At 40.6% G+C, this 23,271-nt stretch overlaps 2 protein-coding genes and 1 long non-coding RNA gene across 3 annotated transcripts in view; 2 read left to right on the forward strand and 1 right to left on the reverse strand.

Moving 5' to 3' along the window:
• Window positions 1–3,487, forward strand: part of LAMB1 (laminin subunit beta 1) — a 45,238-nt gene extending 41,751 nt beyond the window's left edge. Inside the window, exon 33 of the mRNA XM_064656305.1 lies at window positions 468–3,487. Within this exon, the coding sequence (XP_064512375.1) occupies window positions 468–604 (137 nt within the window). The 3' untranslated portion in view covers window positions 605–3,487. The remainder of the gene's footprint in view (window positions 1–467) is intronic.
• On the reverse strand, window positions 2,807–17,435 carry DLD (dihydrolipoamide dehydrogenase). The gene is made up of 14 exons (XM_064656306.1): window positions 17,306–17,435; window positions 16,371–16,446; window positions 15,515–15,594; window positions 11,850–11,918; window positions 9,415–9,484; window positions 8,942–9,042; window positions 8,464–8,607; window positions 8,197–8,298; window positions 6,858–7,048; window positions 6,458–6,628; window positions 5,880–6,069; window positions 5,366–5,503; window positions 3,965–4,054; window positions 2,807–3,815 (listed from the first exon to the last, which is right to left on the reverse strand). The coding sequence occupies exons 1-14, from the start codon at window positions 17,342–17,344 to the stop codon at window positions 3,750–3,752; spliced, it is 1,527 nt and encodes a 508-aa protein (XP_064512376.1). The 5' UTR covers window positions 17,345–17,435; the 3' UTR covers window positions 2,807–3,749.
• LOC135414941 (uncharacterized) lies at window positions 17,436–21,676 on the forward strand. The gene is made up of 2 exons (XR_010430914.1): window positions 17,436–17,627; window positions 21,331–21,676. It is a non-coding gene; the product is annotated as an uncharacterized LOC135414941 (long non-coding RNA).
• Window positions 21,677–23,271: the final 1,595 nt, after the last annotated feature.

The raw sequence follows: 23,271 nt of genomic DNA on the forward strand, positions 1-23,271 counted from the left end.
ACTTTTGACAATTAAGGTTGAGTGAAACAGGAGGAGGCCATCTGCCCTGAGATGCTACCAGGGAGGGGAACTAAGTTTTCCTTCTGGTTTTGCCAGGCCAGGAACTCATTTTTCCCCTCTTAGCTATTCCTGCACAGTTTCAGTGACTTGCTGAATAGTCTTAATCACCAGAAGCCAAAACATACCACTGTTCTGTAAAAGCCACCATAGAGCAAAGAATGACAATTATTTTCACCATGAATCAAAGTATACTTTTGAATTTCCACCTTTGGAAATTCCACCTTGTTGCTTTACTTCCCAATGTTAAGGAAACAAAAAGGTGCCATTCCAGCCCTTTACCTTCCCCCCAATCAGATTATCTTACATAATAAATATGAATAGTACTTTATCCATAACTGTAGCAATTTACATGTCACTGCATTAAAACACCCCAAATTAAGCTGGTTTTTCCTTTCCTTTGCTTACAGATCTGGAAAATACATATGAAAACAATCAAAAAGTTCTGGAAGACAAAGCAAAGCAGTTGGTGGAGCTGGAAGAGACAGTTCGCTCCCTCTTACAGACAATCAGCCAAAAAGTTGCTGTTTATAGCACTTGCTTATAAATGGGAGTGGGAAATGCTTGTGTTCAGGATGGGTTTTACAAGTATTATACTAGTTCTTTTTGACATTACACTCAGACCTGATAAGGTGAATAGGTTTTATATTGACTTTAAAGTCACAGAACCAAAGACAAATAACTTTTTGATGTTGAAAATAAACAGTACTTTTGTATCTCTGTATGTACCTAGTATGACTCATTAAGTTCCTTCCTATTTTCAGTAGCTGCAATGGTACATCAGTTAAATCTTTAGCAAGTCTTGTTTTTAAACTGGTTAGAGATCTAATAAAATAGTGGCTTGAACTATGTAATTCTAAAAAAGGGCTCCTATTACTGTGAAATATAGGATGGTGACTTAGACCAAATTACCAGTATATGAAGAAATACCATCCATGTGTGGTTAGCTAGTTACAGCACAGTACTCAGAAAGGATTATTTACCCTCTGCACCATATCCGTTTAGGCTCGACACTAGTTTCATGTCACTGATTAAGGAACACTTGATATGTGAAGTGGAAACCGAAGAGGTCAGTACTGAAGGGGTGAATGCACCAAATTTATGTGACAAACCAAGCCTGGAATATTAATCCTGTCTGGAAAGGAACTACAAAAGTTCACAGGGCACTTAGTGTGAACCAGTTAAGAAGCTGTATGCAGACAGATCTCTAAGAACAGCCTGTACTTAACACAAGTAGTAAGACTTTTAAGAAGTGCAAGAGTAGCATCCGGCTCACCATACTTAAAGTGATCTGTACAACAACACACCTTCAGACAAACACACAGGATGGCACAAACTGATTTACAACATCCATCAGCTACACAAAGCACCAAAAAGTGCAATGTGCACATCCTGACTGCTAACTCTGACCCGAGTATCTTTGTACATACTTTGACTGGCACTTTACCTAACCTTCACTAAACAGCACTGAAAGCCAGGACAACTATGGAAAAATACATCACTTACTAAGCAAACTGATGTTTAAATAAATTATTACCCCTAAGCTTCATCGGTTACAAATGCTACAACAAAAAAAATCTGTTATAGGAATTGATTACCATACCAGCATCATACAGGAGTTCACTGCCAGTACACTTAGCAGCTGTTGAAAAGTTTGCCAACTTTGCAACACTCAGGTTTTAACAGCCATCAGACCACTGACAGGTGGCTCAGTAGACCCTCTTACTTCTACAAACATTCTTTGTACACTTAACTAGAATGGGAATGACAGTGAGAGAAGTAACTAACAAATTTTAAGGCCTTGAATTTTATTTTTAAGTGTCTGGAAAAATATAGTCTTCAGTATAGTCTTAGCAGTATTCTTGATTAAAAGTTTCCATGACTTTCCAAACTTCATTTAACATGAACAAAATGAGATACAAGGATTTGTAACTGGTGAACCTCAGGTATGAACTGCAGTAAGACTGCTACAAGTATTCAGGGAGGTGGAGGGAGTGGCCACAAAGCTCTTTCTGAAAGAGCAGGGCTTCTAGAAGAAGTTGCAAAGCACACGATTAACACTTAACATCCACCTGTAGCAGGTAGAAGTGATTCTGAAATGCCAAGATCTATTGGAAGAATCAAGCTTTTCTTCCCTCACTGTTGTCTCACCTTTGCTTTCCCTTCAGCAGCTTCCTACTGCCACCTGAAAACAGATCCACATTAACTCACTAACCCAGCATATCCATGAATCAGCTGGTGATCAGCTTAGTGAGCTGTCACGGTTTAACCCCATCTACATTTTAAAAAAATACCACAATAAAGAAGAGTATCACTGGTGTTTTGTTGATGAACTGGTATCTTAACAAAATGGTAATGCTGGCATACATTTCCATCACTCCAGATAATGGATCAATACTTGAATAAGAAGCTATAAAGAAAGGCAGAAAGATGTAACTATCTTGTCTATACATAAAACCAAGTAGCTGTCGCACCATTTTCTGAAGGTACACTTCTCATTCCACTGGCATAATTAAAAAGGACATGCACAATACCAGCAGATATTAAGGTTTTCTTCAAGGCAGAAGAGCCTAACAAAAAAAGAAGTGGCACCCTGGAAAACTTTAAAATGAGCTACTGGAATTGAGCATGTTCCCTATATACATTAAGGATCTTCTAAAATGCCATTTGTTTGTGAGTTTCTTCACATTTAACAACCTAGACACTAATAGGATACAATCAGCAAACAAAACCGAAGAAGACCCTCCAGCCATGTCAAATATTTATTAAGCTCTCTTGCTACAGAAGAGACAGAAAGAGAGAACGAAATAGAAAACAGAAGAGAAGAATGTATGTCCTAATTGTGTGGAGAGCTGACACTGCAGCCCTTACGTGTGGAAGGTGCAGAATACCCTCATGTCACAGCACTTCAGAGGAAGTGCTGCTGCACTACCCAGTTTTAGCATTTCAAGTTTAAGAGAGTTGGACAGTGGATGCTTTAAGAACAAAAAAGATTAGGTTGCAGTATGATGAATTTGTCTTCAATCCTTCATTTCTCAATCAGCACTCAATTTTTCCCCTTTGAGTTTTCAATATGAAAACATGACGTCTGGAGAATCACACACAAAAGTAATTTTCTCTTTAAAAAGTCAATATAATTTTAATTGACCTATATGAGCCCCTCTTCTCCCAACATCCTAACACTACTAGGTCAAAACAAGTTTTGGTACTCATATATAGGAAGTAGGTTAAATACTAAAGTTAATCCTTTCAGAAGGAACCACATTTTTGTGCGGAAGTGACAGTGGCATTTTAAGTGCCAGTGGCATTACAAGTGCCAGCATTCGACTGGTTTATTGTATCACTACTTCAAATAAGAAAACATAAGGTATGCTGGACAGTTTCCCAGAGTTCTGACCAGCACACCTGATAATCCCATGCAGCAGCAAAATATTTGGTTTGAAAAAGTGAGTTCTGTCAGGCTGCTTTTCTGCAACATTCATTATGTAAATAAACATGTAATTTTAAGTATTTATTTTACAGAGACTGGATAATTCCACTTGTTCCAAACTCTACTTGTTTAAATATTTGATGTTTAAAATTAAGAGATTCACTTATTTCGGTCCTAAAATCCTCAGACTCAACCTTCCATAAGGGCCCACAGTCCGTTTTCAGAGATGTATTATACATGTACAAAGATCTGCTCTTCCATTTTAGAAGTTGATAGCTTTGCCAAAGGATGCTGCAAGGTTTGCTTCCCTGAAGGCTTCTGACACTGTCTGTAGAGAGCAAACACAAAAAATTACAAGTCATTAATCATCATGGCCAGGCTTCGCAAACGAAGATTTGAGACAAGTCATTAATAAGTGTATGTAATAACAGCATGTCTGTGTACTGGTGTTCAACAGTCACTTCAGGAAAGACTTACTGGATGGGCATGGCAAACTCTGGCTACATCTTCACATGATGCTCCATATTCCATAGCAAGGGCAGCTTCATTGACCATTTCACCAGCACCCTGTAATTTAACAATACTTGCAATTAGCACAAATCCTTATGCAGTTGTCCAGGTTCTCCTGAATCAGTAACAGCTTGTAAATAAGCATTTTTTGCTAAAAAAGAAAAGTTGTGTATTTTAACTAGCACTTCAGCTGTGCTCTAATGTAAGTTGTAAGTACTTAATCTTTTTGGTGACTATACTCAAACCTAGTTTAAAACTAAATATAATTCTTAATGAGGGTATTTTTTCTGTCATTGCTGAGAGTTGTACAAAAGCTGGGCATTTTTCCACTAAACATAATATACACATTCTCAAAACTACAGTGTACCTCATTGCTGAAGTGTACCCAAAACTTCAGTGTCCCCCTGGAAACTGAAACAGATAACTAGGTAAGCAAGAGCATGTTACTATATCTGCACCCTCCTTTGTATTTGTTGTATGTATGCGTATTTACTTGGGTAACATTTCTTTGAGGAGTCAAAAATAGTGAAGTCTCCTGTTACATTTTTAGCACTTAGATCCACAATCATAAGATTTTTTTCCCCCAGCCCTTTCCCAATGAAGAAAATGATATTTATTGGTGTGAGTCAGACTTAAGTTGTGCTTCCTTTAAGTCATGTTGATTTCTAAATCTGGAACTGCAAGAGAAAATAACTGGCATAATGTTTTATTGAGACCAGTTTTAGTGTTTCTCTTAAAGAAAGCTGTACACAAAGATGTACGGAAGTATTTCTGCATAGCTCTTTCGAAAAAAAAAAAAGAATATTTAAAGCTAAGAAATGAAATGGAGAAAGATTAGGGTCTACCTGGGGAAGGGGGGGGGGGGGAGGGAAATACTTTTCCCAAACAGGGAATATCCCAAAGGTTCTTTTATGCAAAGTTCCATAAGTTACGACTCCAGAGCTGGTGACTGCAAGATAAGGATACCAGCTTTGCTGATGTCTGAAGTCAGAGAGAGGGGAAAAAAAGAAAACAAGAAAGCCACGGTCTTTTCAGCTCCCTCAACTTCCAAAACTTGAGTAAGTAATTTCTGATGTTCTCTCAAGTGTTTGGCAGTATTCATTAAAAAAACTCAAACAAAACAAAACAAAGCAAAAACAAACAAACAAAAAACCCCAAACAACAACCCCCAAACCAAACCAACCAATCAAAAAACAAGACAACCCACCACCACCAAAAAAAACCCCAACACACCAAAAAACCCCATTCCACAAAACTCGTCAGAGAAACAAACACTGCTTCTCCTAACTCAACCACTAGTCTAAAACTGTGCAACACTAAATAAAAAGACCCTTACAAGACCAAGACAGCACAATGTACAATACTTACTGAGCCTAAAATGTGAGCACCCAACATCCTGTCTGTTGATTTTTGACTAAGTATCTTCACCATGCCATCTGTGTCAGCATTTGTCTTTGCTCTACTGTTTGCAGCAAATGGAAATTTCCCAATTTTGTATTCTACACCCTACAAAACAGATGTTCTTGAGTTAATGACCAACAAGAACAATGTAATCAGACAGAAAATTTGCTAAGTACCTGAACAGAAGTAATACAGAAATGAAACACAGGAGACACACAGAGCAATGTATAAGAACCACCACCAAAAGTGGCATAAGGGGTTAATAAAGATTAATTTGCAAATAAACAATATTAATGTCACAGAATGGAAGTCACTAAAGAAAACTGTGATTCTTGGGAGAGTGGCATGCAGAAGGGAATCATACCCTACGCAATAAACTCAGATGCAGAAATTCTGGATAAAGTAGCTAGAAAAACTACTAGACAGTGAAACCACACCCAAGGTGGAAAAACAGTTTTTGTCTGAAAAAAACAAAAGGTACCTCTTCTTTCAGCTGTTCTTCTGATTTGCCAACCCAGGCCACTTCAGGGTGAGTGTATATCACAGAGGGAACACAGTTGTAGTCAATGTGAACCGCTCCCCCAGCCATGCCTTCTACACAAAGAATGCCTTCATCCTCAGCTTTGTGGGCCAGCATAGGTCCAGCAACTACATCACCAATAGCATAGATGCTATCAGACCAATGAAACAGAATAAGACACTGTTTAAAAACATCCTAGCACACCTAGGCTACCTTATATAACAGCCTGTTTGAAACAAGTTACTGAAAACTCTAATCAAAATAGATTAAAATACTACATTTTTGCAGTTTTCACAGAAGGAACACACTTCAAGAGGTACTTAGTGACATGAAATACGCAGTGATTTCTAAGTTACAAAACTTCAAAGGCTGAATAAAAATTTTTAGATCCTGAAATAAAACATATATCTTGAGTTTTCCCCTCAGAAGATAAATATATATTCTGCCATTAAAAACATAAAGTGCTTTAGTAGGTTAAACTTTAAATATAAGTGTTCTGCTTAAAAAAAAAGAGTAAGAAAAAAATTAGTCTTACTTACTTTGGAATTTTGGTTTGGAATCTGTTATTGACTGGGATTCTCCCCCTCTTATCAAGTTCAATTCCAAGATCCTCAAGACCCAGATTTTTTGTAAAAGGACGTCTACCGATGCAAACTAGGAGCACATCACAAGTTATTACTTCTGCCTTGCCACCAGCAGCAGCTTCAACACTATAGAAAAATAAGGAGAAAACCACTAAGCTGTAAACTTGCAGCACTGCCTCTCTCTGACTAGTAACTGCTATCACTCAGGTAAATTATATGTTACTAAAGAATTAAGTTTCATTCTAAATGCATTTTTTTCCTGTTTAAAAAATAATATCAGACTGTATTTTTAAGCAGGTTTGATGTATTGGGAGGAAAGATATGGCATTCCCCCAGTTTTAAGTTAAACACTTACGCTACATCGATTTTTCCATCTGGTCTCTTGGTAGCACCAGTAACTTTGGTGTTCAGTTTAAACTTAAATCCCTGCTTTTGAAGAATACGTTGGAAATTTTTAGAGATCTCCATGTCAATTCCCATTCCACCAACGTGGCCCATGAACTCAACTGCCGTGACATCTGCACCAAGGCGCTGCCAAACTGACCCCTGTAGTCACAACAACACAGGTAAAGAGAGTTTTTAAAAAGTAAACTTCAGACACTTTTACTCTAATACTTACCACAGACTGTAAACTTTTTGAAAGTAGGACAACACATAACAGCACTGATCAGTTTCTACAAATGTTACAGTGTAAAATGAAAAAAGTCCAACTATCCCCAACCTTTCCATCAAAAAAAGTATTTGCATACCCCAAACTTTGATGATTGAATTTAGTGAATTAGGTTTTTAAAGAAATAGCTAACAAAATAACTAAGTATAACTCATGTATGTTTTACATTATAGGTATAAAAGAAATTCAAAATCAAAGATTTTGAAAGCAAAACTCAAAGGAAATTACTTGTGGTGTAACAGCACTAGAAATTAATCAAAACAAAGCACATTAGGGAAATTTTATGCAATAAAATGGAACCACTGCTGCTTCTGTATGTATTTAACCATATAACCATAACCACAATCATCAGCCTCTCCAACAAAACCCACATAAACCCTACTTATCTGCAGTCACCTACACCCATCCAGCAAAGAATTTCACTTTGCTTTCTCCTTCCCTGCTTAATGGTCAGCAGGCTAAGCAGATGTGCAAAGTTTCAAGCAGTTGCAAGACTAGCAAATATAAATTCTTTTTGAACTGTGTATGTATGAGGCAAAAAGACTCAGACCAAGATGAACTACAAAGTATCCACTCCTTTGATTGTACATATTCTATCAAACAATCACATCACATTAAAAATTTCTTGGGATTAACTCCTAAACACAACAATTCATCCTGAGTTAAAGCGAACTTCCCTTAAAATAGAGTTGTCTCATCTATACATAGAGTAGGTATAAACCTCAGCAAAAGTTAAACACCATCTCCCCACACCCCTGCCCTCCCAAAAAAGAAAAATAAACATGTGAGGCCCTATATGTTCCCCTCTCATCTCTCTGTTGATCTAACCAGCTGCAGAAGTACTGATCCCACAAACACATCCCAGCTTTTCTGGTAAAAAAAGGAGCTAGCAGGCTCTGAAGTCTGAGCAGATTCATTACAACCCACTCCACTGTTAAATCACAGCAACATTGTCAAATACAACAAAAAGTAACACCCTGTTCCTTTATAAATTTAAGACCAAGTAGTTTAAATATACTCTCACCAGTTCCACACCAATGACTCCTGCACCAATGACAACCATCTTTTCAGGAACTTTTTTCAGTGACAGCGCACCAGTGGATGACACGATATTATCTTCATCAATCTAATGACAAAGACATGCATGAATGGAGGTTTTACAATCTCTTTTACACATTATATAGAAAACACACAGAAGGTGAGGTGCAGTTAGATGCAAAAAAATGTACACATTAAATTACGTGGCTATAAGACATTGGAAAAAAGTACATTTAACATTTCAAATACGTACAGTAATTCCTGGGAAGGGAGCAACTTCTGAGCCTGTGGCTATAAGTATGTTCTTTGTATTGATAACCTGTGTGCTGCCATCTTCTTTAGTTGCAGTGACTTGGTTTTTGCCAGTTATTTTTCCAAACCCAGATACATGTACAACCTTCAGCAATCAGAACACAGTAAAGTCAGATTCAAATTCCTTATGTAAGCTTGGCTACATTTCATCCAAACCTCACTAATGCTTAGAGGGGCTGCTAACACATATCTTTACATCACTATCTGGTACAAATCACAAAGTAATTGTATACTATTCTTTTAAGTAGATTAAGAATGAAGGAACTGATCATTTCAAAGTTTTCTAGAAGAGAAGCATTCAAATTCTGCCCTTGTCGAGTCAGCCACTCAAATAAATTTATGTGGCAATATGGAAGTGTAAAAAGCAAGAAATTCAGATCAGAAAAATGGATATACCTTAGTTTACAATCCAAACTAACCTTGTTTTGCTTAAATAAATGAGCAATTCCACCTGTTAATGCCTTCACTGCACTACTCTTCTGTTCCATCATCTTCTCTAGATTCAAACGGATTCCTGAAACTAGGGTTAAAAAAAAAAAAAAAAAGAAAACTTACATCAAGCATTCCTTTGTTTTAATCTTAAAGGACCTAAGCTCAACACAATTAACAGCTCTGATGTGTTGAATGGCCCCACTAAATGCTAAAGGTTACATTTAACAACACCTATGTTAAAAATCAGTATTACACTTTGCAAATATAACTTATCTATTCAGGGTTCGAGGAGCAAACACATGCCCCTAAGCCCCCAAATGACAGATAAAGGATATTATTTATAAAGTCTAAAAAGTTTTCTGATCAGAAAACCACAGCAGTCAGATTTGAAAGATTAAATCTGCTTGTTGATGGAAACCATTTATATTAACAGTCACTGACAGTTGTTCTTCACACTCACTTTCAATTCCTCTATTAGCGAAATCTTTTCCATGGGCCAAGTGATACAGATGTGAGTTGTTCAGCAAGGCCTAAAAAAGACACATAAAAATGTGAACTGGGATATACATTCACAAGAATGAGTTATTTATTATATTATCAGAAAACAAAAATCTGATATTATGTGCAAAACATTCTCACTATTAAGAAAAAGTCTGATGTAGGTATTAAAAAAGGTATACTTCAAACACCAAACTTGTACACAGTAACTCTTCCTGAGTGTTTTATAAAGTTACATAGCTAACACAGAAATAGAAAATGGTTAAATCTACACCTATCCTTTCTGCACATTTCAACCAGAGAAACTGATAATTACTCCATAGGGATTAAAAAAAGTAGAGCAAAAGAAAGATGATTCTGACTGCCAAAGAGAAGATACAGAAAACCTGGATGAGGAAAATCTACACTGAAATGCCTGTTAAGATTTTTGCCTGTGTAGACACATATGAGTTCAATTTTCAGTTGTTGTGCTTAAGTTACTAAAATTGCATAGCTAGTTGAGCTGAAGCTGGATTGCTAGGAGCTAGCTCAGGTACATGGGTTTCCCGAATTCACAGATAAAATTAGCAGTTTTTATAAGGATGGCTATAAATCAGCAGCTCGAAATGCAGAACCTTAATTATTGTATTTTGATTAGAAATAACAATATAGTTAGGGGAGGATCTTACTAAGTAAACTGATTCTTTCACTATAGCCATCTCTAAGATGAAACTATCAGTATCTTCACAAGAAGGTCAACAGCGCAAGTCTGCACAGACTGAAATCTAAAGCTGGCACAGTAAAGGATTAAAAGGACATTTTGAGACACTTGGCCTATATAGATATGCTTGAGTAGAACTAATACTGTCAAAAAAAGATCATTCCATTTTTATGACTAAGTCTTATCAACTGTCTTAAAAATTAATGTCTCCATTTCACGTAACTGTCACCACCCCAAACCTGTAACATCTACATTACTTAAAGATACAGCCATCGCTTAAGACCTCAGCAATTAGAAAGAAAAAATCCATGCCCAATGTATTACTTTGGGTGGCTTTCCAGAAAGAAATATTTGAATAATCTGCTACTGCCTAAGTGTATGCAGCCTACATATCCATTTCTTAAGAACTTTATTGCCATTGAAACAAATTCTGGATAGCATTCAAGTTTAACCATGGGTTCAGTAATATTTTTTAAGAACTTCAACAGATGAAAAACAAAAAGGGACTCAAGAAGTCAAACAGATCCTGGCAGAGTTCCAAACTTTCAAGGTAACATTGTGTAGATTGAAATTTTTGAATGGTGCCTCTGTATACCATGCTATTATGAGCTTCATTAGAACTATTATTAAAATCTTTAGAAAAATTAATATATAATTTAAAAGAACTTGGTATTTATATTTTATTTTCTCTTCCCATGCTAATAGAACCTCTTGAGCAAACAGATTAGAAACAGCAACACAGTTAGGAGAGATCTTGTTAAGAATATTATGTTTTTTACTACAGCCATGACAAACCTGACATTACCAGTGTCTTCCTTCACCTGCTGGGTGCAATTGAGGCAGACTCCTTTCACCAGCAACAGCACTATTCTTACAAGAGCCTAGGTCTCAAATTACTTAAAACTGCATTGACAATGTCAAATATTAGGTTCTTCTGAACTACTTCTTCCTTCTCCTTCCTTTCAGAGTGCATGCCTTGGACTCACCCTTTCCCCACCTGCACTACTTGACACAAGCACCACTAGCCCCACCCTCCAGGCCATCCCTGGGGCTGGTGACAATACTGATATAGTTTAGATGAATATTTCAAGAGCTAATCAACTAGGCTCTTGCTACAGTCAATGGAGAGAGACAGGTCTCTTCCAAGCTTGGTGTAGCCAAAGAAACCAAAAAAATCTCTAATTTAGATTTACTTTCTCTTCATCTAGTGACACAGTTCAGCGTTCCTTTAACATAAGAACATCATCTTAGACAAAGCTACAGGTTTATTTTTAAGAAACTGATAGGAGGAGTTCATGGTATAAGAGGTACAACCATCTGAAACAGTTTAGGTAGACAACAAGAGATAATAGTCTGAAACAATAGTCATTACTGGTTACAACAGAGACTCAATACCTCAGAGTGAGGAGATACATCTGTATGTACCTCTGATTTTCATACATGTCCTTTCTCCCATCTGGGAAGGACCACAATGCAAAATTTGCAAATAAAACATTTCTACTGAGTAGTAGAAATAGTAAATAAAATTTTAACCCTTTTTGTTCCTTATGTTTATTTGTATCCTCAGCTCATTTACTTTACAATATTGATTTTTAAATAACGTATGTCTGTCTTTAGAAACTCCTTAATCTTCTTCCAAGTGATGCATATAATGTCTGCTGCTTTTAATGCAGTTATGACAAACTATGTACACTTACCTTGGATGGAATACATCCAACATTCAAACAGGTTCCACCTAATGTTGCATTTTTTTCTACACACACGGTCTGAGGAAAAAGAACAGGCGAAAAAAAGAACTTTTAGCAATACTGTGCTACCATTTCCTTACAGGATATATCACAATTTAGAATTAATGTCAGAGATCAAGCAATTATCTAGTAATCCTACCTCTGCAAATGTCTCATTAATTTAATTGCTAAATTTATTTTGCAGCTCAGATTTTCCTTCCCTCATTTTTTTCCTAACTTAAAACCCACAAAATAGTTCTTTGTCACAAAATTCTCCACCAGAAGACAGCCACGTTCCCCACTGCACCATTCATCCTTTTATACAAGTTAAAGTGCCATCCTACTTCAAAAATCTACAAAGTTGCCTCAAATAAATACAACACAGTTCTATGAAAAGCGTTCTCCTTACAAGTACAGAAAAAAAACCTGCAAAAAGCAAAATATAAATCTTGCAAAAGATGCATAAAAACAAGCAAACAACAGATAAGTGAACCAGCACAGAGTAAAGTCTCATGAAGTAATAATTTCTTTGAAGAAAACTAAACAGAACAGAACCCCCAAGCCACAAACATTTCCCCCTCTGAACACACTATCCTGTAAGACCCATTCCTATAAAGTTATGCCACTAGCTATAAAGAAAGAAAAAAATAAAAATCAAGTAAAGTAAAACCCAACAAAAATAAGGTCAATACCAAGAGTTATGGAAAACATTCCATCTCCTTCTCATCAACTTACCAACATCAAAGTGTGCAAAGGACAAAAACAAGTGCCAAAACTTCATATAAAAACAGCAAGGAGGAGAGAATATCATAAAATATTTTTATAGAAGCAAAAGAATTGGCATCTCCTTCTTTGCAAGGTGCATACATACTCAAAACAATCATTCCTTGGTTTATACTCTAAGGGCTCCAGTCTGCTGAAAAGCAACTACCCAGGTGAAACCCTTTCATAATTTCTTTAAACTGCTGCTTTTGTGCTAAGGTAGGGGTGATGCTAACAGCAAGAGCAGAATTCACCAATTCAAATTACAAGAAGACGGTGAGATGCTGATCCTCTACCTACCCTTCCTCTTGTTTCAAGCACACGAATATATAAAACAAGAGCTTTACAAGCTGTACTGTGGATCAAACAGCACCAGACTGCTCCTACCTTTACTCAACAAGGATGTTCTGCCTCATCCACTTTAAATCAACTTCCCTGACAGGGCCAGGCAAAGCTGTTGGAAAGCCAATGCCCAGAGAACACTGTTGGCAATAACACGGGATGCTGTGTTGGTGACACAAGGACTTAATGCTTGTGCTAGCAGACATAGCACTGAAATTGGGAGTTAAAAGCTCAGGAGTTCAGTAGAGCAGACTCAGTTTCTTCCATGGATGATGTAACTCTAGAATCTATTTTTCTGCCAGTCTCAGAAAAACATCTTACATTCCTCAAGGATGCCAAAAATATTGTCCATGTTTATTCAGTGCTACAGGTGACACACATAAATATGTTCAAGGATTTTGCCCTTTCTGACTATCTGTAAAGCAGTGTGACATGATTATTTTTTGCTATGATGAAAAACAGAATCCAGGGCACTTTTTAACCTCCTTGTGTGGTATCCTATTGTTAATCACAGATTTGAAGGACTCAAGGACAGCCTTGTTCCAAGAAAAGCTGGCATATAGCCAGCCACAAAAATATCTTTAGAATAATCAAACATGAATTTATGTGGCTGAAGGCCTTAATCTTAATTAAAACCCATAGCATGGAGCATCTTTTTTCTCAACTATTAATAGCTCAGTAATAACATACACCTCAAAGCAAAAGTATTTATTATGACAAAAAAAAATTCACAGACATGGATAAAGACGAGTCAGTTATCTGCACTAGGTCACAGACAGATGTAAAACTTAATGGAAACTCATATATTTATATTTTGATACATTATACATTAGAAGGTTTAAAGATACCCAAAGATACACAGTTGTGAGACTACTGACCACTGAGGGACAACACTCAGAATTACAGACCAGTTCAGTTTGAAGGTACCTCCTCTGGTGGCCTTCTAGTCAAACCTTCAGCTCCAAACACAGTCAACACCAAAGACATCAAGGGAGATGATTCTCCCCCTCTGCTCTCATGAGACCCCACTTGGAGTGTTGTGTCCAGCTCTGGGGCCCATACAAGACAGATGTGGACCTGTTGGAGTGAGTCCAGGGGAGGCCATTAAGTTGATCACAGGGCTGGAACACCTCTCCTATGAAGACAGGCTAAGAGAGATGGGGTTTTTCAGCCTGGAGAAGGCTCCAGAGAGACCTTAAATCAGCCTTCCAGTACCTAAAGGGGGCTAACAAGAAGGCTGGAGAGGGACTTTTCACAAGGGCATGAAGGGACAGAAATGGCCTTAAGCTGAAGGCGGGTAGATTGAGATTAGCTATCAGGAAGATATTAACTGTGAGGGAGGTGAGGCACTGGAACAGGTTGCCCAGAGAAGCTGTGGTTGCCTCATCCCTGGAAGTGTTCAAGGCTGGGCTGGATGGGGCCCTGAGTAACGTGGTCTAGTGGAAGGTGTCCCTGCCCATGGGAGGGGGGTTGGAATTAGATGATCTTTAAGGTCTCTTCCGTCCCAAACCACTCTGTGATTCTATGACGTATCAGGTGGCTCAGGGCCTTGTACAGCCAAGTTCTGAAAATACTGAAAGATGAAGACTACATGCTGTCTGGGGCCCTGTTCCAGGAATGGAGCTCCATTCATCAACAGCAGTTCCTGTCCTTACCAGCTGGCCAAACCAGCTCATTTTGATCATGAAGTCTATTCTTCATAATTCAGAAACATTGTGACATATCAGCCAGCAGAAACATGTTCAAGACTGCTAGCACTGCCTTCTCAGATTTCCAAATAATTAAGAGAAGAATAATGCAGTGCTAAGAGAGTCAGCTGGTCTCATGTTAAGGAATGAAGACAAAAACATATCCTGTTGAAGTCACACTCTGGATTTTTGTTAAGTTTAAAAATATGTAGAATGCGTTATGCACATATAACTCTCAATAACAATGACATCATTAGTACACAGACACAAGCTGCCTCTTCCAAAAGGCACTCAAAGACAACAAGCAGAGATGAACACAAATAAATGTAAATAAGATACTGCAATATTTCTACATACATACATATTTTTGCCTCTAAAATTCTCACATGGAAATGGAATTCCTCTAACCACATTCAAAAAGCCTATCAGTTGAATGTGGCTTTTCCCCCTTTTGAGCTCACTCAGTCTGTTCTTCAGGAGTTTTCCAGTGGCCTTTTTGTCAGTCATTGTCTTGTCTTTTTTTTTACTTTGTTGAGAGAAAAATTCCTTCCTATCATTGCTTTCCCAACTTCTCTTTCACAGGGCTATAAGCCCACCTCAATTATCACTTCCAATCAAAAGCAAGCTGTCCTGAGCAGCTCTGTCAGTAGCAGGGCTATAGACAGTCATCCCATCACATCTCCATTTCAAATTTGTACAATCTGGGTAAGCAAGGTAACAAAAGATTAACGAAAGATATCAACAGCATCTGGTGGCCCAAGATGCAACAGAAGAATTTCAGTATCACGCAAACACTCTTCACCTGGGTGACTATTTTGCTATCTGAGTGAGGTCTCATCTTACCTTAAACCCAAGCTGAGCTGCTTTGATAGCAGCAACATACCCTCCAGGACCAGAGCCGATAACCGTGACATCGGCATCAACTGAAACAGAGAACATTTGAGTTACTTTTGTTTCAGCAATTAAAATTTTACTGCAGGAACACCACTTTTTAATTTCTGAAATAACTCACGTTTGAAATTTGGTTTTAAAAAGCAAAATATTAAAAATTATGCAAGTTCATAAACTTGGTTTGGATAAGGAAGTTACATTTCATACCTGAAAGTAACTTTCTGGACAAAGGGAAAGGTTGTGTGGAGGTATTGATTCCACAGTAAAAACAACCAGTCTTAAATTTCACATGGAAAATTATGTAAAATGACATGAAGACACTGAATTCCTCATCCCTCTTGCTACAAATCCTTTAAGAACTTAACCCAAGATGCGTCAATAGTTTATTATACATTTTTCCAGCATAGCTTCTACTGATGTTTAGAGCAAAAGATAAATGATTACTGAACACCATAAAATCAGTTTATAAAGGGGAATATATGGCTGCAATAGGTATCTATGCAACTTCTATTGATTATAAAGCAGCAGAAGCTATGAACTTTGTACCTAGTTCATATCTTGTAACCACAATCTCCTCTGGAATATTAATTATATACGATACAAACAGTGATGATAAAGCTCAACTTCTATTTACAGGTTTAGCTTGACATTAAATAATGCAAATAAACCACTATTTTCATCCAAATCTCCACACTGACATCAATTCCACTGTCACCTGGAAGACTGATTTCTGAGTTTGAAGTAATGCTTTGTTTTTTGTAGGGAGTGTGGGTTGGTTTTGTAAAAAAAAGTTTTGACAATTAATTACCTTGATCAGCATAGGATCTTTGTGACACTGCACAAATTCCCTGGAGACCATGATGAACTCGATCAAAACGGCTTCTCTAGAAAGGGAAACAAACTCAGTTTTAAAAGCTGATGTTTACTTTTGAGGAAAAATAAGCTCTCAGCTACACACAAGTGAACACAATTACTGTCACCAGTTAACCAAAACAGGAACAGCACGAATAAAGAGACGCAGCAGGCACCGACTGGAACAAGAGGTAGAAGTTGCTCTGCCACCTCAGCCTGTCAGGACACCTCCTCTCAGGTCAGCCTCGCCTAAGGCTGCCTCTATCCACACAAACTTTCAACCCTTCGCACAGGGCTCTCAAACCACTTAACGACATAAGTTAGACATCTACAGGAGTTTGAGTCTCGTTGTTCCGTAACCATCCCTTCAGCCACTTCCTACCAACATCCCAGAGGAGGTTCCGGTGGGCAAGGTTTTTTATCCTTTACAAGAAGGTAATGGGACAGCACAGAACAGCTGCTATAAGCATCTCAAGGGCGGATCACTCCGTAACTGGAGCAGAGGATGTCCCTGGAAGCATTTGCGAAGCCCCCGGTCCCGCAGCCCAAGGGCCGGGGATCGCCCCCTCTGACAGCGGCGCTTTCCACAGCCGCCGCGGCCTCTGCGGGCCGGGCACCGGCAAACACACGGCAGCAGAGAGGCTGCTCCCTGGGCCCAGGGACCGTGAGGATCCCGCGGCCGCCGCGTCCCCTCTGTCCGGCCGAGCTGCGACGGGAGCGACAGCAGAGCAGGGACGGGAGCGCGGACAAGGCCCGCACCCGCTGCGGCTCCGCCCGCCCGCCCTCCCGGCCGCTCCCGGCGGGGTGCGGGGGTCGAGCAAACCTCAGGCCAGAGCTGCCCGGCACGACCCCGTCCCCTGCCTCTCCCCGGCCGCCCCGCCGCCGCCGTACCCGAGCGAGCGCGCAGGAGACGCGGCCCCAGCGCTGCATGTCTGCGGTACCGCCGCGGCCCTCAAGGACTCCGCGGACGCGCGCAGGCGCAGGCGCAGTGGCGGGCGGGAGGGGGCGGGGCCCGGCGGAGCGCGGAGCCGTCAGGTGTGGGCGGGAGCTGTGAGGGTTGTCCTGTTCCAACCCCTGCGAGTCAGGGACACTTGGAGCGGGGACACAGGGGCGCGTCCCGGGGGCGTTGGAGTGTTTCCAGAGAGGGGCAATCCACGACCATCCTCTTCCAGTGCTCTGCCACCCTCGGCATAAAAAAGGTCTCCATGCCGAGGTGAAACTTCTTGGGTTTCAGTTTATGGCCGTTGCTCCTCGTTCTGTCTCCGGGCACCACTGAAAAGAGCCTGGCACCATCTTTTTGGCACCCACCTTTGAGATATTTATAGACTCATAGAATATGCAGCGTTGGAAAGAACCCATTAGGATCCTTGAGTACAATTCCTGGCCCTGCACAGGACACTCCAAGAATCACACTATGTGCCTGAAAACATTGTCCAAATGCTTCTTGAAGTCAGACAGGCTTGGTGCTGTGACCACTTCCCTGGGGAGCCTGTTCCAGTGCCCAAATATCTTCTGAGAGAAAAACTTTTTCCTGATATCCAACCTAAACCTCCCCTGACTCATTTTGCTGTTGTGTCCTCAAATTCTGTCTCTGGTCACAAGGGTGAAGCGATCGGCACCTGCCCCTCCGCTTCCCCTTGTGAGGAAGTTGTAGTTCCTATAAGGCCTCCCCTCAGTCTCTTCCAAGCTAAACAAACCGCAGCCGCTCCTCATAAGACTTTGCCTCCAGACCCTTCACCACCGTTTTGGCCCTCCTTTGGACATTCTATAATAGCTTAATGTCTTTTTTATATTGTGGTGACCAAAACTCAAGATGAGGCCACACCGCTGCAGAGCAGAGCAGGACAATCACCTCCTTTGACGGCTGGCAATGCTGCACCTGATGCCCTCCAGGACATGGTTGGCCCTCCTGGCTGCCAGGGCACTGCAGCATATTCAACTTGCCATTTATATGTATTGATGAGATCCCCTCTCAGTCTTCTCTTCTCCACACTAAACAAGCCTAGCTCCTTCAGTCTCTCCTCCTAAGAGATGTTCCAGTACCCTAATCTTTGGCTCTCCACTGGACCCTCTCCAGTAGCTCCATGTCTTTCTTGTGTTGAAGAGCCCAAAACTGGACACAGTACTCCAGATGTGGCCTCACTCTGGACAAGTGGAGAGGGAGCATAACCTTCCTCAACCTGCTTCCCAATGCACCTCAGAATACTATTGACCTTCCTGGCTGCAAGGGCACACTGCCAGCTTAGTCAACTTGTCATCCACCAAGGTCCTTCTCAGCAGAGTTACTCTCTAGCAGGTCAACCCTCAACATCTGCTGGTACTTGGGAGCTCATGGCCCCACCTGGCACCAAAGGGAACATTGGGATGAGCAAAGCAGCCCCCAGACCCACATTGACTGCATTAGAACAACACCTGGGCACAGACAGAGAAAGGGAAACTACATGTTTCAGAAGGAAACCTCTCCCATCTGATTTACAGTGAAATGTGCATAAATTCAACTTTTAAAATATTCAAAAATATAAAATCTAAGATATTTTGGAAAGACTTTCAAGTGACTTGGAATAATTGCTCTCATTTAATCAGGAAAAAAATGAACTAGAATAATGAGACATTTTTATAATTTTTCCAGACATTTTATATATTTTTCCAGAATATATATTTTCTTCTAGAATAATAGATTGCACACTCTGCAATCCTTTGTTAGTTGCACTTCAGCACATTCATATTTGAAAACTTAAATCCTTTGTTGCTTGTGGGAAGAAAGCAATGGTCCAAGACCATTTTCCTTCTATACTGAACTCCACATAGTTTAGAATATGGAAAATATTCTGTTCAATTTATGCTAAAAACTCCTAAACGTGGCTTTAGGTAAGTAATACGCAACATAGATCATAATATTGATTCCCTATCTTGCCTGAAATTGAAAATATTTTTTGTGGAAAAAAGTTCTCAAGTTTTCTAGATATACTTTCTAATTTCTTTCATAAAATCAGTATTTCCATCAGGTGGCAGTGTTCTGCTATTTCCCACACAGCCATGGAAAAATGAAAGGCCATTTTCAATGGCTGGAATTCCTCTTCTGTCTTTCTACATACGGATTTCTCTGATTGCCCCTCCAGGAACACTGGAGACTATATGTGCCCAATATTTTTACATTTAAACCCTAATTCTTAATCTGCCTGATGAGAAAGCATCCCAGAGTTCTCAATGCTTGCAAGGATCAAGTCCCCATCATTTCCTCCCATCCTCACTGACCAAACAGAATAAAACCCAAAAATGCTCCAGCTTTAGCTTGCTAAAAGTACTAAGCCAACATGTTTTGATTCTCCTAGTCCTGATACACATTGGGGTGCTGGAGCTCTCCCCTCTGCACTGGCAGTGCATGAGTATTTTTAAGGAAATTACTTTTTTTTCAGATATAAATCTGAATGCCATGAGCAGGTTGTTATTTCTAGCAGTGAACAAGATCATGTTCTGCAATAAGAAATGACTGAAGCCTCTGAAGGACATACTTCAGACATGTCATATCTGGCTAAGAGAGCAATGTCTGGGTAGCCAGTGCAAGAACAGGACAGGGCAGAGAGCACAGCTGCCCATCCCAGTCTCCCCCCAAAAGCAAAGCTGAAGCCCCAGCAGAGATGCTGGAAAGCCCCATGAGGCAATCTCTGCAGAGATGCAGCAGCTCTTTGCACTCCCTGTGTGCTGGTGGAGGGCTCAGCTGTGGGTTTGTGCTGCACAATTTAGAGAAAATGCTGCTGATTACTGTGGCCACTGAAGGGAAGACTGACTATGTGGTGATTGGTACAGCACCCAGGAGTAGCAAGAGGGTATAGGAGATGTGGGGTAATGCAGGAGGAATCAAAGTGTGTCTCCGTGGAAGGCAAAGGGGCACAGGAGGAACAGAGGGCTAGACCCCTCCATCCCATTCACCTCTGCCCTGACAGTCACCTGAACAGCCTTGCCCATTATATGCCTGTCCTTTGGGGTCATGGTGGCTGGGACCAATGTTCTGAACCTTCCAGGAAACTCTGCTGAAGTTCAGAGACTGTAAAATACTTTTTCGAGGTTTTACATCTCTGAGTAATAAAGATCATAAAGACCAGTGGTTTGACTGTAGGGCTGTGGTACTTGTAAACCATGAACACCTGAGTACTCTTTGTTCTCTTGCTCCTGGCATGACTATCTCACCTTTCTTTGGTTGCATCACTCCTTTCATGAACACTGAGGTTGCAGTACCTGGGTACACTGCAACTTTTTATTGCATCCATGAGTACTCATGAAATGTCCCCTTGCCGCTGCAGGATCCAGGATCCCAGCTGTATGAGGAGGAGGCTTGCCAGCAGGAGGAAGGAGGTGATCCTTTCTCTCTGCTCAGCACTGGGGAGACACAGCTGAGGTGCTGGGTCCAGTTCTGAGCTCTCCAGTACAGGAGAGACACAGACATGCTGAAGAGAGCCTAGCAAAGAGCCACAGAGATGGGCTGAAGCATCTCTCCTCTGAAGAAGGGCTGAGTGAGCTGGGATTGTTCAGCCTGGAGAAGAGAAGCTCAGGGGAATCTCATCAGTGTATACAGATACCTGAAGGAGGGCACAGAGAGGGTGGAGCCAGGCTCTTCTCAGAGGTGCCCAGTGACAGGACCAGAGACAATGAGTGGAGAGTGAAACACAAAAGGTTCCCTCCAAATATCAGGAAACACTTATTTTACTGTGAGTGTGACTGAGCACTGGCACGGGTTGCCCCGAGAGGTTGTGGGATCTCCCTCCTTGGAGATACTCAAAAGCCATCCAGAAACAGCGCTGGGACACTGACTCTAGGCATCCCTGCTCAAGGAGATGGTTGGATCAGATACCTCCAGAGGTCCCTTCTAAGCTCAACCATTCTGTTTAGGGAAAGAAACTGTTTAGGATTCTGTTTAGGGAAAGAAACTGCCTCGTGAAGTCTCCTGGTTATCTGCCCTGAGAACAAGAGTCAGCTCTGACTTGGAGCCAGAGAGGAAGGCTACCAGCACAGGCTGAAGTCAGTAGAGGGCAACATGGCTGCATAGACTAACAGAGCTGCAAGGATGTATTAAAGAGAGAAGTAGAGCATTCTATTTCTTTGGAATACTGAATATTTTCTTGCATTACAAATTGGATTTTTACGTATCTATCTATTCACACGTGTTTATTTGTACATATCAATATTATCAATCTAGATGTACTATTACACTGGATCTGACTTGAGAAAACAAAATTAATATATCTACCACACTCCATCCAAGGATTGCATGGTGGCCATGAGTGTTTTGTACCTTACAAAGCTGTAATTAACAAAACACATTTGCAGATGGGGCACCATGGCAGGACAAAGTATATCCAGAGAGAGGGGTGGCATTTTGTTTTGCATCCTTACATACCCTGCCAAAGCAGGATACTGTATTGCTTTCCAGACTCAGCTTACTGCTCTGCTTAGAAAAGCTTCCTATCATTCTGGTGGTAAAGCAAGAAGAGAAGTGCAGAGAAAGCTACTGCAAGTTTGTGACCTCTGTTTGAGGTTCTGCACCAATATGTGAGCAGTCTGAAATAAATAGGAAGAATGATGGAAAGAAACTGGGCCAGATGCAAAATAGCAGCATATCTCATATTCATTGAAAAGACAGGACAAAACGTATCAGGAGATTTGGTATGTACTTTTAAAAAGATCTGTGTCTCCCAGATGCTGGCAGGAGAGTTAAGCGTTCAGGACATTCCTCTGCTAGTTGGACCTCTGAAGGAGCACACGTAGGCAAGTAGGGGTTGGGGAGGTTGAAGCATTTTTGAGTCAAAGGGAAGATAAAAAGGAGTCTCAGACCCAATAAAGGGTGCCAGAACCAGTGGTAGTGGCAGGATCCATTTAGATTGTCTCTTATCACACGGTGACTGCAGAAAAGGGCACTGGTCCAAGCTGAAACATTGCATACCTAAGACCTTGACACATACCATGGTTAAACACCCAGCACCCTGCCCCTGGCAGTAGCTTGTGAGTGAGGTAGAATCCAGCTGCCTCACCTGAGGGAGTGACACTTCTTTGCATTTAAATGTTAGGCACCTAGAGAAGCCATCCTCCTAAAGCAAGTATCTAAATTCCCAGGGTGGTAAGCTGTCTTTGAAAATAAGCACCCAGAAGATCCTATCTGCCTAGCCTGCCTGTCCTATACGCACGCACCAAGGCCAAGACAATCTTTCTTGGGGCCTTCAAGGATTCCTGCGTCTCCTTTTATTTTACAGGGAAAGTGAGCAATCAACACAGGACTCATCTCATCCCATTGCAGCTGTCTTGGTCAGACATCTGGTTTAACAGGTCTAATAGAAAGCCAGTCTTCTGGGCTCCTGTGGGAGATGCAGAAAGTCTGGCAAGGGTTATTCATTGAGAGGGTTATTCATCCTGTCCCAAGGTGGGTGTCAAGGATTTTCCTCCAATTTAGCACTCTCTGCCATATGCTGAGCAGAGAGGGGCCTTGGTGATCTACGTTAAACATCAAACTTTGATACAGTCAAAGCTGATGAGAAAAAAGGTCATCCCATTTATGAAGGAAGGCCTCCATAGGCCTGAGGAACTTTGGGTGCTGGTTGGGCATTTCGGGCTGTTCAACTGGGTCCTGCCCTCAGCGTTCCTGGGACACGACTGCACTGCTGCCCCTCAAGGGAGGCAGGGATGAATCTCCCTTTAGTCGTTAGTTTGCTTAACTTATCAAGTCTGCACTGCAAAAAGACAGTGGGAGCTCTATGTCTGATGTCCTTCCCTTCAACTTCCTTCCATCTGACTTCCTTCTGGGTATCATTTATTTTGCAATAGCAGTGAGTGGCTTTGCATATCAGTAACTTGGTGTACCTTGTAAA

This window comes from Pseudopipra pipra, chromosome 5, assembly GCF_036250125.1.
Source record: "Pseudopipra pipra isolate bDixPip1 chromosome 5, bDixPip1.hap1, whole genome shotgun sequence".
In the NCBI taxonomy this organism is placed as follows: domain Eukaryota; kingdom Metazoa; phylum Chordata; class Aves; order Passeriformes; family Pipridae; genus Pseudopipra; species Pseudopipra pipra.

What these genes read in the sequence shown, in the direction of transcription:
- DLD (XM_064656306.1), bottom strand. Translation starts at nt 17,344, where the DNA reads ATGCAGCGCTGGGGCCGCGTCTCCTGCGCGCTCGCTCGG. An exon ending in CGCTAATAGAGGAATTGAAA is followed by an intron (nt 9,043 to 9,414) that starts GTGAGTGTGAAG and finishes TTTTAACCCTAG; the next exon opens with TTTCAGGAATCCGTTTGAAT. An exon ending in TTCCAAACCAAAATTCCAAA is followed by an intron (nt 6,070 to 6,457) that starts GTAAGTAAGACT and finishes TTGGTCTGATAG; the next exon opens with CATCTATGCTATTGGTGATG.